General features: G+C 42.0%; 1 protein-coding gene across 2 annotated transcripts in view; it reads left to right on the top strand.

Moving 5' to 3' along the window:
• The window catches only part of ATP8B4 (ATPase phospholipid transporting 8B4 (putative)), a 576024-nt gene that overhangs the window by 204665 nt on the left and 352598 nt on the right, over positions 1 to 18761 (top strand). For both annotated transcript variants that reach the window (XM_073618636.1, XM_073618637.1), the window contains exons 5-7: positions 2949 to 3062; positions 14548 to 14646; positions 17873 to 17934. In XM_073618636.1, the coding sequence (XP_073474737.1) occupies positions 2949 to 3062; positions 14548 to 14646; positions 17873 to 17934 (275 nt within the window). The remainder of the gene's footprint in view (positions 1 to 2948; positions 3063 to 14547; positions 14647 to 17872; positions 17935 to 18761) is intronic.

Consider the following 18761-nt stretch of genomic DNA (forward strand, 5'->3'; position numbering starts at 1 on the left):
CAGTGGCGAGGCTGCATTGCTGGGGACAGTAGTGAGGCTGTTTTGCTGGGGACAGTTGTAAGGCTGCATTGCTGGGGACAGTGGTGAGACTGCATTGCTGGGCGACTGCATTGCTGGGGACCATGGTAAGGCTGCATTGCTGGGGACAGTGGTGAGGCTACATTACTGGGGACAGTGGTAAGGCTGCATTGCTGGGGACAGTGGTGAGACTGCATTGCTGGGGACAGTAGTAAGGCTGCATTGCTGGGGACAGTAGTAAGGCTGCATTGCTGGGGACAGTGGTGAGGCTGCATTGCTGGGGATAGTGGTAAGACTGCATTGCTGGACAGTGGTGAGACTGCATTGCTTGGGACAGTGGTGAGACTGCATTGCTGGGGATAGTGGTAAGGCTGCATTGCTGGACACAGTGGTGAGACTGCATTGCTGGGGACAGTGGCGAGGCTGCATTGCTGGGGACAGTGATGAGGATGCATTGCTGGGGGCAGTGGTGAGGCTGCATTGCTGGGGACAGTGGTGAGACTGCATTGCTGGGGACAGTGGCGAGGCTGCATTGCTGGGGACAGTGGTGAGACTGTATTGCTGGGGACAGTGGTGAGGTTGCATTGCTGGGGACAGTGGTGAGGTTGCATTACTAGGGACAGTGGTGAAACTGCATTGCTGGGGACAGTGGTGAGACTGCATTGCTGGGCATTGCTGGGGACAGTGGTGAGGCTGCATTGCTGGGGACAGTGGTGGGGCTGCATTGCTGGGGACAGTGGTGAGGCTGCATTGCTGGGGACAGTGGTGAGGCTGCATTGCTGGGGACAGTGGTGAAACTGCATTGCTGGGGACAGTGGTGAGACTGCATTGCTGGGCATTGCTGGGGACAATGGTGAGGCTGCATTGCTGGGGACAGTGGTGGGGCTGCATTGCTGGGGACAGTGGTGAGGCTGCATTGCTGGGGACAGTGGTGAGGCTGCATTGCTGGGGACAGTGGTGAGGCTGCATTGCTGGGGACAGTGGTGAAACTGCATTGCTGGGGACAGTGGTGAGACTGCATTGCTGGGCATTGCTGGGGACAGTGGTGAGGCTGCATTGCTGGGGACAGTGGTGAGGCTGCATTGCTGGGGACAGTGGTGGGGCTGCATTGCTGGGGACAGTGGTGAGGCTGCATTGCTGGGGACAGTGGTGAGACTGCATTGCTGGGCATTGCTGGGGACAGTGGTGAGGCTGCATTGCTGGGGACAGTGGTGGGGCTGCATTGCTGGGGACAGTGGTGAGGATGCATTACTGGGGACAGTGGTGAGACTGTATTGCTGGGGGTAGTGGTAAGGCTGCATTCCTGGACACAGTGGTGAGACTGCATTGCTGGGGACGGTGGTGAGGCTGCATTGCTGGGGACGGTGGTGAGGATGCATTGCTGGGGACAGTGGTGAGACTGCATTGCCGGGGAACTGCATTGCTGGGGACAGTGGTGAGGCTGCATTGCTGGGGACAGTGGTGATGCTGCATTGCTGGGGACAGTGGTGATGCTGCATTGCTAGGGACAGTGGTGATGCTGCATTGCTGGGGACAGTGGTGATGCTGCATTGCTAGGGACACTGGTAAGGCCGCATTGCTGGGCACTGATCAGGCTGCATTGCTGGGCACTGGTAAAGCTGCATTTGAAAAGCACTGGTAAGGCTGCATTTGATGGGCACTGATCAGGGTGCATTTGGGCACTGAGGAGTGAGCAATCAATACAGGCAGCTTGAGGACATTGTGTGTGTATATGTATGTGTGTGTGTATAGGGGGGGCTTGGGTGAGTCCCACACTTTTTTCCCAGGACTTGACCCTTGACCCCTGGTAAGAGTGCAGCTAAACAGCTGCTGTCAGACGTTCAGGAGGCCATCCTGTTGTCTCCCGAATCCCTGTTTTTTTTTTGTTTTTTTTTAAAGCTGAATGCTAATTTTCAAATTAATGTGCTGCAACTGTGAGCCAAGCATTTAGCTAGCATTTGCAGCTCAGCCATTGACAGTTTGAAAGGTGGCGCGGTCCATCAACTAGACATTCCACTTTGAATTTGTCACAGCGGAAATCATCATGGCAGCATGTGAACAGCCCCCAGTGACTGCATTGTACGCTTTAGGTGGGGGGATTAAGGCCGGTAGCATTTTTGGGGTGTTGTATGGAATGTGTCAGCTCTTTGCCTGACCCTTGGGTGCAAGATTTAAATGTAATGTTGTGTCACAGATGTGCACATTATTAAAAAAGAAAGTGCACCGCGTTTTGTAGGGGGGTTCATTGGGCCTTTATTGTCATCCTGAAAATACTTTTGATATACGTGTTATGTTTGAAATTGTGACTTGCTAAATATCAAAACTGTTATGATGAATTTCCGATTAGTAGCAAAAGTACCCTATGGGTATACATTTGATTGAGAAACAAAACTTGATGATATTTACAGCAAGGCAGTGTACTAAAAGACCAGCTTCCCCAAACAATTTTAAACAAAACATGTATTCTCTGAAAAATATATGTATCAAACCTGGAATAAAAAAAGAAGTTATTTACATGAATATGTGGAATTCATAGATAGATGTTATGTAAAATGGTTCCTGTTCTGTTTTAAATTTGTGTTTTTTTTTGTATGTGAATGGTGACAGAAACATTGTACATTTGCTAATCTGAATTATCTTTACACATTTTGTGTAATGAAGATTTACCATGGTGTTTCTGAGAGCATTTTCCTGTCCTACATATGGACATGTTTTTATATTCCTTAATCTGTGTTTATTAACATAAGTGTGTACCCGGAGAACAAATCCATCCTTGTATTGATATGAAGAAGTATGTTCTTGTTGCTTGATGCTCCTCTTCACCGTGCTTCTCTATTGCCCTCTGCTGTTTTAAACCTTAATTTGTCTTATAGCGTAATTACATTTTTTTTCTGCTGTAGTAATTAACCAGGACTTTGTTTTGCTTTCAGAATAATGCCATCAAGACATCCAAGTATAATATACTTACGTTCCTGCCCATTAATTTGTTTGAACAATTCCAGCGAGTTGCCAATGCATATTTTCTTTTCCTGCTGATATTACAGGTATGTTTTGCAAATATTTCTGTTACCAAAGAAACTTTAATGAAAGTGTACTGTAGAGTGTGCCATACATTATTGGCTCAGAGTATGCAGTAGTATTTACAGCATATCGGTACAGAGAGCAAAATAAAACACAAATTAATCAAGCCATGGTTGCCACTACACCACTGTGCCGCCCAGCATTTATCATTGTTGTCCTCCAGGATTACATTCACTTTTTATTTGATGAATGTACACTGAAACCTAGATTTAACCTCCTTGAAATTCTGGGAATTTCCATGCTTGGACAATGATTTGTTTAGTAGTTATAAAAATATGTATTATAAGAGTTCAACCATGCAGAGGGGCATTGTCTATTGGTTTGTGGAGAAGAGCATCCTATGTGTCTGTTTTTCAAATATTTCTTTCTTTTAAACTCTTAGGGCAAAATCTATATTGAAATGTTTACCTAAAGTAATGTTTACAATCTTTAAAGAGTGTATAGTAACAAAAGGGCTGAAATACTTTCCTGGAAAAAAGCTATTACATCCTGCAGTCCTGAGCATGTAATATTCCTTTTCTTTAACTGACTTTTAGGAGATTTTTCCTTTTAAATCACTGGTCTTCCTTCTGGGTCTCGATCGTCAACCACTGTCATTTCACAGGAGTTCAGTAGGATTTGTCATTGCCAAATTTGTACAGTAAGCTGCATGTGCGTGGCTCGCTGTACAAGGGCATACAGGCAGGTAAGTAGTTTTTAATACAGAAGAGACAAAGAATGTCTCTCTTCTGCATTAAAAATTCTGCCTGTCCACCCATTTTAATTGGTTAGCCTAAAGTTCTACTTTAAGTTATACATGGGGAAACACAGTGGCTAAGTGGTTAGCACTTACACCTAGCAGTACGAGAGTCGTTGGTTTGAATCCCAACCATTGCACTACCTGCATGGAGTTTGAATGTTCTCCCTGTACTTAAATGGTTTTCCTCTGGGTGCTCCAGTTTCTGCCCACACTCCAAAGACATGCTGGTAGGTTAATTGGCTCCTGTTGAAATTGGCCCTAGTATGTATATGTATGAATGAGAGTTAGGGACCTTAGATTGTAGGCTCCTTGAGGGCAGGGACTAATGTGAATGCATAATAGATAAAGGTGCATCTCAAAAAATTGTAATATCATCAAAAAGCTCAGGAAACATTTCCAGGTGTTCTGAGTTAATTAGCTGATTAGAGTGTGGCACAATGAGTCTACAATATTGAACTTTTCACAATATTCAAATTTTCGCAGATACTGAATTTGGGTTTTCACTAGCTGTAATCCATAAAATTCAAAATTAAAATAAAGAAATGCTTATAATTTATCACTCTGTGTGTAATGAAGCTATATAATATATGCGTTTTAATTTTGAATTGAATTACTGAAATAAATTAACTTTTGATGATATTCTAATTTTTTTAGATGCACCTGTATATGTAATGGGCTGCGTATCTTGACGGCGCTATATAAGTACCTGTAATGAAAAATGTTTTTGTGGTCTTTTTTTTTTCCTATTTTTTTCGTTAAGTTTTTCGTCTGAGTATAGATCTTTGTTTGTCCCAAGCATTTTTCAATCCACTTGCTATTGACTGACTCACAACAACAGTCTATTCCAATCATCAACTACCCTTTTGGTAAAATAATACTTCCTAAGATTAGTTTTGAACTTTCCTCCTGCTGGTTTGGAGTCATGTCCCCATGTTCATGATCTTGGCTTCATATTGAAATGACTTCTTCCCTGAACCTTATTCACCCACTTCATGTGTTCAAAGGTTTCAGTCATACCTCCCTTTTCCCTGCTTTCCTCCAGACTGTACATACTACGTTTCTGAAGTCTTTCCTGATATGTTTTATCCCTTAGACCATAATTTTTGTTATCTGTTTCTGGACTTGTTCTATCTTATTAATATCTTTTGGTAACTGAGGTCTCCAGAATTGGACACAGTATTCTCACTAAAGATCTATATAGGGGAATCAGGACCTCCTTCCTCTTGCTGATGATCCCTCTAGTGAAGCATCCTAAAATTCGTATTGCTTTTCCCACCGCTTGCTCACACTGTTTGCTCATTTTGCAATTATCGGAAATAAGTACCCCCAAATCTTGTTCCTCTTTTGTGCTGGCTAACACTGTAACCTAATGTTGTACTCTCTCAAGGGATACTCCCTAGGTGCATTATTTTACATTTAGAAATACTGAACTGTAGTTTCCACTGCTTTGACCAATCTTCCAGCAATGCCAAATCATTTTCCATGTTACAGACACCACCAGGGATTTCAACCCTATTTACACACCTTTGGCTCATCAACAAAACGACATACCTTGCTCAACAAACCTTTAGTTATATTACTTACATATAAAATAAATAGAACAGGACCAATTACAGAGCCCTGTGGTACACCTGTAGTGACTGGTCTCTGTTCTGAATGAACCCCATTTACAACCACACTCTGATATCTATCCTTTAGCCAACTGCATATCTACTGAACCTTCTACTGAAGTCCTAGCTTGTACAACATTTTTATTAAAACATTAAGTGGAACTGTATCAAATGCCTTTGTGAAATTAAGATCGGCCATGTCCACAGCACCACCCTGGTCCAAAACATTAGTGATATAGTCAAAAAATTTGATCAGATTAGTCTGGTACAATCGGCTGTTAGTAAAGCCATGCTGCTTTGGGTCCAGCAAGTTGTATGTTTTTAAGTGATCAACGATCCTTCTTTTCAGCAGTGATTCCATTAACTTGACTACAACTGATGTTAAATTCACTGGCCTATAATTGCCAGCTCCTACCTTGCTGCCCTTCTTGTTGAAAGGTACAATATTACCTGTTTACCAGTCATGGGGATCTTCTCCTGTTAGAAGAGATTAAGAAGATCCCTTAGTGGTCTAACAACTATACCTTAAACTTCTACCTTATAGGTATACCTTATACCTCAAACTTATAAAGTATACCTCAAGGTTAGAACTCTAATGCCCCGTACACACGGTCGGATTTTCCGATGGAAAATGTCCGATCGGAGCGTGTTGTCGGAAATTCCGACCGTGTGTGGGCTCCATCGGACATTTTCCATCAGATTTTCCGACACACAAACTTGGAGAGCAGGAGATAAAATTTTCCGACAACAAAATCCGTTGTCGGAAATTCCGATTGTGTGTACACAAATCCAACGGACAAAGTGCCACGCATGCTCAGAATAAATAAAGAGATGAAAGCTATTGGCCACTGCCCCGTTTATAGTCCCGACGTACGTGTTTTACGTCACCGCGTTTAGAACGATCAGATTTTCCGACAACTTTGTGCGACCGTGTGTAGACAAAACAAGTTTGAGCCAACATCCGTCGGAAAAAATCCTAGGATTTTGTTGTCGGAATGTCCGAACAAAGTCCGACCGTGTGTACGCCCTATTAGATGAATACCATCAGGGCCCATTGCTTTATTAAGTTTGCTCCTCTGCTACCTGTCTCCAGAAATCCTGAAAATGAACTGTCATTTCTAGAACCAATATGATCCCCAGTGTGGCATCATGGCATACTTTACGTGGTACACTTTCTTTAGTCCACAGGAATATGTCCCTACCTTGGAAAGGCTAGTTGGATGTGTTTCTCCTAGACCAAAGGTTCCTAGTTCTCCCCTGAACGGTGTGGGGACTATTTCTCTGTTGCAGAAGTGGAATATATGCTTAAAATACACACTTCTATCCAGCACAGAGAAGACAGAGCTGATAATTAAGTTATCCATACCCATGGCATGCTTTCAGTGTTACTGGTTTAGTAGCAATGCTGTTCATATTAGTGATTTGGAGAGTAAAGACATCTGCCTTATGGGAGCTCAGCTGACATCTGGAACAGCTGCTAGGCTTTTTATAAACCATTTAGCATCATAGCACTTTGGTTTTCATGGCAATCTCCTTGGATAATGCCAACTAACACTTGGCTTCTGGCCACATCAAATTTAAAATAAGATTTCTTAACACTTCTTAAATATATTTCATGGAAATGTTCTGATCCTTCCTCTCAAGTAGAACTACATACAAGGATCTGGGATATAAAAGGAAAGGAAAACTTTTTGACACACTTTCGCTACACATACTAGACAAATAGAATACAGTTAGGTGGTACCTTACCAAACATACTACATGACACAAATCATGTACAGTATCTCACAAAAGTGAGTACACCCCTCACATTTTTGTAAATGTTTTATTATATCTTTTCATGTGACAACACTGAAGAAATGACACTTTGTTACAATGTAAAGTAGTGAGTGTACAACTTGTATAACAGTGTAAATTTGCTGTCCCCTCAAAATAATTCAACACACAGCCATCTAAACCACTCGCAACAAAAGTGAGTACACCTCTAAGTGAAAATGTCCAAATTTGGCCCAAAGTGTCAATATGTTGTGTGGCCACCATTATTTTCCAGCACTGCCTTAACCCCCTTGGGCATGGAGTTCACTAGAGCTTCACAGGTTGCCACTGGAGTCCTCTTCCACTCCTCCATGATGACATCATAGAGCTGGTGGATGCTAGAGACCTTGCGCTCCTCCACCTTCTGTTTGAGGATGCCCTACAGATTTTCAATAGGAGTTAGGTCATGCTTGGCCAGTCCATCACCTTTACCCTCAGCTTCTTAAGCAAGGCAGTGGTCATCTTGGAGGTGTGTTTGGGGTCGTTATCATGTTGGAATACTGCCCTGCGGCCCAGTCTTCGAAGGGAGGGGATAATACTCTGCTTCAGTATGTCACAGTACATGGTGGCATTCATGGTTCCCTCGATGAACTGTAGCTCCCCAGTGCTGGCAGCACTCATGCAGCCCCAGACCATGACACTCCCACCACCATGCTTGACTGTAGGCAAGACACACTTGTCTTTGTACTCACCTGGTTGCCGCCACACACGCTTGACACCATCTGAACCAAATAAGTTTATCTTGGTCTCATCAGACCACAGGACATGGTTCCAGTAATCCATGTCCTTTGTTTGCTTGTCTTCAGCAAAGTGTTTGTGGGCTTTCTTCATTGTGGTGTGCATCACCATTAGAAGAGGCTTCCTTCTGGAATGACAGCCATACAGACCAATTTGATGCAGTGTATGGTCTGAGCACTGACAGGCTGACCCCCCACCCCTTCAACCTCTGCAGCAATGCTGGCAGCACTCATACGTCTATTTCCCAAAGACAACCTCTGGATATGATGCTGAGCACGTGCACTCGGTCGATCATGGCAAGGCCAGTTTGGAGTGGAACCTGTCTTGTTGAACCGCTGTATGGTCTTGGCCACCTTGCTGCAGCTCAGTTTCATGGTCTTGGCAATCTTCTTATAGCCTAGGACACCTTTATGTAGAGCAACAATTCTTTTTCCAGATCCTCAGAGAGCTCTTTGCCATGAGGTGCCATGTTGAGCTTCCAGTGACCAGTATGAGAGAATGAGAGCAATAACACCAAATTTAACACACCTGCTCCCTATTCACTCCTGAGACCTTGTAATACTAATGAGTTACATGACAGCGGGGAGGGAAAATGGCTAATTGGGCACTTAGGGGTGTACTCACTTTTGTTGCCAGCGGTTTAGACATTAATGGCTGTGTGTTGAGTTATTTTGAGGGGACAGCAAATTTACACTGTTATACAAGCTGTACACTCACTACTTTACATTGTAGCAAAGTGTCATTTCTTCAGTGTTGTCACAAGAAAAGATATAATAAAATATTTACAAAAATGTGAGGGGTGTACTCACTGAGTGAGATACTGTACCTCTCTATTATAGTACGATTTTTGGTGGAGCAAAAGTAAATATATGGTAATTATAAAAACAAATTAGTTCTACAGATATTGTGCCTTGGGTATTTTTTATTTGTTAAATATTTTTTTATTATTTTCAAATATAGGAAAGTACAGGAGTAGGAGTAATTCAAACATCTGCAAAGCTTGGTATAACTTAGGCAGGTGTTTTGGTAGCTTACATAAATTAGGAGTGTTAGCAGCAAGTAGTACTACTGCTTAAAAGAAAAGCACAGTGCTCGTTTGAGGAGAGTCCCTGGAGGTATGTGATTAAAAATGTCTCTCAATAAGAGGGACAAAGTTCATAGCAACAGTCACTAAGATGAAGTGTAAAGAGCTAGATGCAGTCTCTGCAATGCAACAAAGGAAAAGAAACACAGCGCCTCTAAGTGCAGTATTGATAAACCATTTAATGATAAGTCCAAAGTGAAACTACTCACAAAGGGAGCATAAACACAAGCATGATAGCAATCCTGCAGCAACATCCAGGGCTGGTTTTCTCCTAAACATCCATGTCTCTGAAGTGCAGCTGACAGCTTGTGTGGGTGGATTCCAGCATTCGCAGCCTATGGGAACTTACACAGCCTGAGGAAGGAGTGAGCATGCTCCGAACGCAAAGCCACCTCCTCTCACCCTGCACCCGGAAGTGACGTCCTCTCCGATCTCCCCTGTGTTACCTGCTGTTCCCATAGGCTGCGAATGCTGGAATGCTGGAATCCACCCACACGAGCTGTCAGCTGCACTTCAGAGACATGGACGTTTAGGAGAAAACCACCCCCATTTTGCTGCAGGATTACTATCATGCTTGCGTTTATGCTTTCTTTGGGAGTAGTTTCACTTTTGACTTATCATTGAATGGTTTACCAGTACTGCACTTAGGGGTGCTGTTTCTTTTCCTTTGTCTACAGATGAACAACTTTGAAAACAGAGAGATCTGGAGATTTAAAAAATGAATTTTCATAGTGTGAAATTTGCAGGTTAAGGGTTAAATAAATCTAGGGTTTGGGATCCAGGCTTTCACTGGAAAGTGGGAGGAGAATGGCAGAAGGGTAAGAGGGGAGAAACTGAGAGGGGGATAAGAAAGTGGGACATAAGGCATAGGAAAAAGGAGGAGGGGAAAAAACAAAAAAGGTGGAGGGGGCGGGGTAGTAGTTGGGTGATGTGGCCAATCGGGGTTACTGTCTCCATCTGAGGGACTTAGGCAGTGACCTCCACATGGAAGGTAACAAAACAATCATGATGGATAGAATATGAGAGATTCTATTCTTCAGGTCTTGCGCCTTACGCTTGGGCTGGTACATATGTGTAGAATACTATGGTTGAAAAATTGGTCAGCTGAAGCGCCTGGCTGGTTTTCCTTTCCGCGTTGAACGGCTGTTTGGGGATGATTTGGATAAATACATCCAAAAAAATTTGGAAAAAGTACCCTTTTGCCAGTTAGGAAAAGGAGTAAGCGTATTTCATTTAAACAAGCTCTTTCTCCAGTGCCAGGGGCATCGGCCTCCGCCGTCATGTTCAAGAGGTAAACCGCAGGGTCAACCCTAGGGACAAAAGAAGTCCTGGGGGTGGAAACCTACAAAACAAAATACTAAAGCCTCCTTATGAAGGGGCGCCCCTGCTCGCTCCAGTGGGGGGAAGACTTCTGCAGTTCTCAAGGGTCTTGCAGGAAGAGTGTTGAGACAAATGGTTGACTTCCTCAATAGCTCTAGGGTACAAGCTAGAGTTCCGAGATCCCCGTTTCCTCGTTTTCTCAGATCAAATGTTTCTAAGGATCCAGAGAAAAAGAAGTCTCTCTTTCAAGAATTGGACCGTCTTTTGTCTCAAAAAGTGATCTCGGTGGTCCCCATGCAAGAGCAGGGATTGGGGTTTTATTCAAGCCTTTTCACAGTGCCAAAACCAAATGGAGATGTCAGACCCATTCTAGATCTCAAAGATCTAAACCAGTTTCTGAATATCCGCTCTTTTCGCATGGAATCAATCCGATCAGTAGTCTCCATCCTACAAGGAGGAGAACTTCTGGCGTCAATCGACATCAAGGATGCATACCTCCATGTGCCTATTTTCTCACCAGAAATATCTATGTTTCGAGGTAGAAAATCTTCATTTTCAGTTTAGCTCTGTCTTTCGGTCTAGCTACTGCACTTCAAGTGTTTACAAAGGTCCTGGCCCCTCTTCTAGCCAGATTGAGGGCCCAAGGTATAACAATTATAGCTTACCTAAACAATCTGCTCTTGATAGACCAGTCGGTATCCCCTTAAACCTAAACCAAAGTATGGTCACCACAGTCAACTACCTGGAATACCTAGGTTGGATTCTCAACCTAGAGAAATCTTCCTTAAAACCGTCAAGGAGATAAGAATACTTGGGTCTGATCATAGATACAGCCCAGAAAAGGGTATTCTTGCCCCAAGCAAAGATCAGTGCTATAAAGGAACTGATTCAGGTGGTAAAAGCAAAAAAGAATCCTCCTATTCGGCTTTGCATGAGGTTGTTTGGGAAAGATGGTGGCTTCATTCGGGGCCGTTCCTTATGCTCAGTTTCATTCAAGGCTGGTGCAAAACAGCATCCTTTTAGCTTGAAACAAGAAGGTCCGAGCTTTAGATTTCCCAATGTGTCTGTCTCCAAAGGTGCGCCAGAGCCTCAGTTGGTGGTTGATAACCAAGAATCTGCAAAAAGGAAGATTCTTCCTTTCAGTTACCTGGAAGGTGGTAACGACATATGCCAGCCTTTCGGGTTGGGAAGCAGTCCTGGAAGAGGTGACTGTCCAAGGGAAATGGTCCAAATCAGAAATGGCCTTGCCCATCAACATTTTAGAGATTCGGGCAGCGCGCCTGGCCCTGAGGGCCTGGACGTTTCAGGTTACAGAATTGTCCTGTCAGGGTCCTATCCGACAATGCCACAGCCATGGCTTATATCAATCTCCAAGGGGGCACAAGAACTCGTGCGTCTAGAAGGCATATGTTTCCTGGTGTGAATCAAAGGGTTGGCACCCCAGGAAGTATGTTATCGGTAGAATCCTTGACTTTCTGCAAATGGGGTTAGAGATGACGTTGGCCTTGAGTACTATCAAAGGCAAAGTCTCGGCCTTATCGGTATTATTTCAACGACCACTTGCTTCACATTCTTTGGTCCGAAACTTTATAAAGGGGGTAACACGGCTTAATCCACCGGTTAGGTCACCCCTGAACCCTTGGGACCTGAATTTAGCTCTGCCGGCATTACAGAAACAAACTTTTGAGCGGATACGTCATATTCCCTTGGTCCTTTTGACAAGGAATTAATTTTTTTTGGTAACCTTCTGCAGGAAGGGTATCAGAGTTGGCTGATCTTTCTTGTAAAGAGCCATATTTCATTATTAAGGATAGGGTAGTATTGCGTCCTCATCTTAACTTTCTACCGAAGAAAAGTCACTACATTCTCTTGATGTGGTAAGAGCAGTCAAAGTCTACTTGAAGGCGAAGTGACGCCGCTGGTCTGGCGTCTGGATGTCCTGTTTCCATACAGGCTTATCAAGCTTGCCTTCTGGTAAGCGCGACATTTATGTGGTGGTGGATCACAACAAGTGGTGGTTACTCTTCCATTATTTTCTACACAACCTTCACTGGGATCGGATGAGGGATTTGTCCTTTTGGTTGGACTTTTATGTCTCTATTGAATATTTTTATTCACATAATTTCATTCACTTTATTGTTTTCAATATAATATTTTTTTCTCACCAGGTTGTTTTTCATTAAATCTATTAGGGCAGTTTTTTTTCCTTTTTCATGGTTGTTTTTTGTGCATATCTCACATTTTAGCTGCTGCTGTTAGGGATTTGGAAGCGCTGTATTTTTTCTATTTCCATACTTGAAGGCGACTGCTCAGATTCGAAAAACGGATGTTTTGTTTGTGTTACCTGAAGGTCCTAAAAAAGGACAGGCAGCATCAAAATCTATTTCTTAATGGATTCGGCAAGTAATTGCTCAAGCTTATGGTTTGAAGAGGAAGATTCCACCCTCTCAAATCAAAGCGCACTCCACCAGGGCTGTTAGTGCTTCATGGGCAGTGCATCACCAAGCCTCCATGGCTCAAATCTGCAAGGCTGCAACTCGGTCTTCAGTCCATACATTTACCAGATTCTATCAGGTTGATGTAAAAAGGCATGAGGATATCGCCTTTGGGCGCAGTGTGCTGCAGGCAGCAGTATAAGTCCTCTGGTCTCTTGGTGCCCTACTTTTGTTGTGTCTCTCTCCCCTCAGTTGGCATTGCCATAGTAACTACTATGGCTCTGTGTCCCGTGATGTACGATAAAGAAAATAGGATTTTTCTAACAGCTTACCTGTAAAATCCTTTTCTTGGAGTACATCATGGGACACAGAGGTCTCTCCCCTCTTTTAATACATGTATATTGCTTTTCTACAAAAACTGAGGTACTCCCAGTAGTGGGAGGGGTTATATAGGGAGTGGACTTCCTGTCTTAGGGTGTGCCAGTGTCCATCACTTAAAGGTGGCCTATAACCCACATAGTAACTACTATGGCTTTGTGTCCCGTGATGTACTCCAAGAAAAGGATTTTACAGGTAAGCTGTTAGAAAAATCCTATCTTTTAGAGGAGGGGGTGCAAAAATAATTACCAGCCCTGTGTGCCAGATATGCTGGGTACACCACTGGATTAGACTATTTAATATTAGATTTATTCTGTTACCATGTATCTTGCACTTTTCATCACTTTTATACTACAGTACATAGCAAGTTCAAATTATTGATCTTTATAGATAAGACTCTGGTGTGGAATGAGTGAACTTTAAGTAGTTGCACACAGTACTGCACCACTACATATTACATAGAATTGTATGATCGCTATGTGTGTATATAAGTGATACCACAAATACCATAATTAAAATAGTTACAACACCTCAAACATTTCATGGAGATTTCAGTATGTAATAAAAACATGCATTATAAATCATACAATGTAATGAGGTCATACCCATAGCGCGTGTTTGTTTAGGTCTTCTGTATGTGTGCATTGGGGTTTTTTCTGTGTGTGAAAACATTATAGAGATTTTCCCTTATTGTGATGCCTGTACAAGTTGTAGTGGGGTACGGGCATGTTGAACGCTTATTAATTGGATCATAAATATACCTCAAATTAATGTGTGGTTAGGAAATTATGTGCATGGAGTGTAATGCCTAGTACACGCGATGAGAAAATCAGACGAAAAATACTGCTTTTGGAGTGATCTTGCGATAATCTGATTGTTAGTACACAGCTTTCGAGAGTTGATCACGTTCGTGCAAAATTATCTGAAGGGACAAGTATGAACATTTTTCTTGTACAATAACAGAACGCACGATTTTCGTGTAATCAGTATAGTATTTGTTCGAAAAAATCGTGTGACCAAGACCACGCATGCTCGGAAACAAAAGAATACATTACAATACATTAAATCACATAACTTCCGAAGTTGTATTCTCTTGTATGAGAATTTTCGTAACTTTAGTAACCTATTGGTTTTTCGATATGGGACTAGCATGCAAAAAAAACATAAAACAATCATTCGTATCAATTCGTACACATGGTAGATAGCTGGTATTGTTAACAGCTGCATAGATGTAACCATAGAAATACTATTGTTAACCATTCATATCTAGTTTTAGTAAAAGTTTGCACGTGTGTAACTAGTATAATGATTTCATATTCTTCTTTGTAGCTTATCCCCGAAATTTCTTCCTTGTCTTGGTTTACCACCATTGTGCCTTTAGTTCTTGTATTGACCATCACTGCTGTTAAAGATGCCACTGATGACTATGTAAGTTTTGCCTGTGTTTTTTTTGTTATTGTCAGATCATGGCAGTCTTGTTGTATAATGCAGTTACTTTTTTTAAACTATAATAACTTAAAAAATGGTTCATATTTATACCTTGTATTGTATCATGCCACTACCAAAGTAAGCCTCCTTAAAGTGACTCTAAATGATATCCTTATTTTGCAAAAACAATCAATATTCATCCTTTACTCAGTGGCCTTGTATCCTATTTTTCATTGCAACTTTTCTTTGTACTTATTTGAAATGAGCAGTGCACTTTATTTGCGGTCATGTATACTGCTCTAAACATGCTACACATCCTAGGGACAAGCAAGAGAAGGTGGCTACATTCCTACTAGGGGTCGACCGATATAGTTTTTTTTTAGAGCCGTTACTGATAGTGATTTTTTGGCCGCCTTTCAGGCCCGTAGCTGATATCAGGTGCCGATATTTTGTACATCACCGTCACTTGCCACCAGATGCAGCGTGTCACCTGCCACCCAGATGCAGTATGTCACTTGCCACCATATGCAGTGTGTCACTTGCCACTGTCACCCAGACACAGTATGTCACTTGCCACCAGATGCAGCGTGTCACTTGCCGCTGTCATCTGCCACCCAGATGCATAATTACATAGTTAGTCAGGTTGAAAAAAGATACAAGTCCATCTAGTTCAACCATAAAAATAAATAAATAAAAAATAATATCAAACAATCCCATATACCCAATCCTATACCCACAATTGATCCAGGGGAAGGCAAAAAACCCCACTTAAGCATGGATCCAATTTGCTACAGCAGGGGAAAAAATTCCTTCCTGATCCCCGAGTGGCAATCAGATTTTCCCTGTATCAACTTTACCTATAAATGTCAGTACCCAGTTATACTGTGTGCATTTAGGAAAGAATCTAGGCCTTTCTTAAAGCAATCTACTGAGCTGGCCAGAACAACCTCTGGAGGGAGTCTATTCCACATTTTCACAGCTCTTACTGTGAAGAAACCTTTCCATATTTGGAGTTGAAACCTCTTTTCCTCTAGTCATAAAGAGTGCCCCCTTGTCCTCTGTGTTGACCGTAAAATGAATAACTCGACACCAAGTTCACTATATGGACCTCTTATATATTTGTACATAACCAGTATGTCACCTGCCACCAGATGCAGTATGACACTTTGCACCAGATGCAATATGTCACTTGCCACCGTCACCTGCCACCCAGATGCAGCGTGTCACTACTTACACCACTTCTGGCAGCCTCTCTCCAGCGGCGTCCGAGCGGGTAAACTTCCACATGCAGGCAGGAGGTGAGAGATTATGTAACTATCTCTGCTTGCCCGCTGCTGCAGCTCTGTCAAGAGCAGCCTTTGCGGCCCTGCTGTAGGGGCGGAACAGAGGTGATGCTAGGCAGGCAGTGAGAGATGATGTCATCTCTCTGCTGCCCACCACTGACTGAGATTGGCAGAGGCTGCAGCGAGCGCCGCGCAGGAATAGGGGGAGGTAGTCTGACCAATATTGGCAATATCGTTACATTTCTGACCGAGACCGATAATTTGAAAAATGTGAATATCGGCCGCGCTGATAATCGGTTGACCCCTAATTCCTACATACATGGGACCATACAGAAGGAATGAAGCCATCCTCTAAACAGTAGCCAAAAGGAGGCCGAGAGCAATAGATAGTCCTTTTTGAAATAGGAATGCATAATTAATTCGATTTTTTCTTTTTTGAAAACAGAGTTTAGTGTCACTTTTAGCTGAATGTGGTTTGTACAAGTTAGGAATTTGCTTTGTATAGAATTTGTATTTATAATATGCAGAGTTTACATTATGTATGTCTTTTTTAATGTTCTCCTTCATTGCATATCAGTTAAAACTTACTAGAATGGAGTTCAGCTAAACACTTTAAATGTCTGCTAAATCCCAATGAAAACAGTTTTAAATGTGTTTTGTGTTGACGCCAATATTGGAATAAGGAGACACTTTAGAAAGAATGTATGGATAAATATTGTTGGCTTTTTTTCCATCATGCAGAAGTCCAATGAAATTAGTAAAAATCAAGGACTTTTGTAAAGGCAGAGAAAGAACGCCAGTATCCAAGTACAGCCTTAGAGCAAGAAGTGTCCATAAACCATTCAACAAATAACAGTATGAATCAGATTCAAAATATTTTAATAATCCCAAAGGGAAATTGTATGAAATAAGTAAGTCCAGCGTTATGCACAAATGTTTAGAGGCTTTTGCTAGAAAGATGTAACCTGTAATCTTGCTCATCTGCATGGCAAATACCACTGCAGGCAGCCACTGGGTGGCACTGTAGACTTTGCTGTGATAAATAGTAATCAAAGGATAAGGGAATTTGGATAGTGAAAAAGTTGGAAAAAAATAGTGCTAGTTGTCATTATTAAAGACTGTATTATTTTTCCTCACTCCATAGATTATAATGTAAATTTAAAAAAAAGGGGGGGGGGGGGGGGAATACACATACACACACACAAAAGTCATTTCACCACATTCAAATTATACATCACAAAAAATTGTAGAAGCTCCAGTGAATATCCCATTGTCATTTGTTATGCATGCAAGACAAAAATAATCATTATGCTTTAGACTGTATTATTAGACTGTATTATTAGACTGTATTATTTTTCCTCATTCCATAAAATATAATGTACATTTAAAAAAAGGGACTGTATTATTTTTACTCACTCCATAGAATATAATGTACATTTTTTAAAAAAGGGAGAAAAAACACACACACACACAAAAGTTATTTCACCACATTCAAATTATACAACACAAAAAATTGTAGAAACTCCAGTGAATATCCAGTTGTCATTTGTTATGCATGCAAGACAAAAAATAATCATTATGTTTTCCATTGGTAGAGCAATCAATACAGACATTTATTAAGTCCCCAAAAAATGACAAAAACAGTTTGTGAGTATGCAACCTTAAGTACTCACAGAAAGGTCTCGTTATGTGCTAATAAAGCTTCATACACATGGCTGTACAGGGACTATAACAGTGTGCAGAGCTTGGGTAATAACTTTCATGGGGCATGCATCTGCTGCATAGGGGTCCCAGGAGAGTGATTACATAGACTCTGCATGCTGTATGGTTCCTGTATGGCCAAGTGCATGAAGGCTAAGAGTGGCTATATATAATAGAAGGGAGCCTTGTAAACTGTATGCAGGTACTAATCATTTACAATAGATGTTTTTTCTAAATTGCAGTTCCGTCATAAGACTGATAATCAAGTTAACAATCGGCAGTCTCAGGTTCTTCTCAGTGGCAGGTGAGAACATCAACCTTCATATTGTACAACAGTTTGTGTAATGCATTTTAAAGCTGTAGCTGTTTCTGTGCAAGTGACCAGGTATGATGATGTATTTAAACAAGAAGTCTCCCCACTGTCAGGATACAAAGACACGGCAGAGAGGATTTCGCCACCCACATAGAGTGTTTGGATAGGGGAATCTAGTGAGTTTTTTCCGTTCAACCAACTGGTCAAAAAAAAAAAAAAAACTAACTCATCTATGACGTGTGCTATGGTAAAATGCTCCAAGTCCTTTATCTAGTGCAGATGCCAATCACTACATTATGCATAAACGAGCCCTCGGGCCCCTTTCACACTGAATATGTGAAGCCGCGGTGCGGTTTGACCAAAACGCGGGTGTAGCTCAGTGTACCTACGAGTTTGGTGCAGGTTATCTGCCCTTTCCCATTTAGTTCTGTTATGTCCCGTGAGTTTGGTGCGCTTTCTGAAAGTGCACCAAAAGTCCTGCATGCAAGAGTTTTGGTGTGGTTTCAGAAAGTGCACCAAAACCGCAGGACATAATCGAACTCTATGGAAATGCGCAGATAACCAGCACCAGAACAACAGGTACACCACAATACAATCGTGGAGTGGTCAAACTGCACCTCATCAGTCTGAAAGGGGACCTAAATCCTTGCTATTACTGTAATGCAGCTAGACTGTACATACAATAAAAACTATTGGGGAGCCTTTACTTTTTTTTCTAAACTGGTACAGTGCCTTGAAAAATTAATCACACCCCTTGAAATTTTCCATATTTTGTCATGTTACAACCAAAAATGTAAATGTATTTTATTGGGATTTTA

This window comes from Aquarana catesbeiana, linkage group LG03, assembly GCF_042186555.1.
Source record: "Aquarana catesbeiana isolate 2022-GZ linkage group LG03, ASM4218655v1, whole genome shotgun sequence".
NCBI classification, from domain to species: domain Eukaryota; kingdom Metazoa; phylum Chordata; class Amphibia; order Anura; family Ranidae; genus Aquarana; species Aquarana catesbeiana.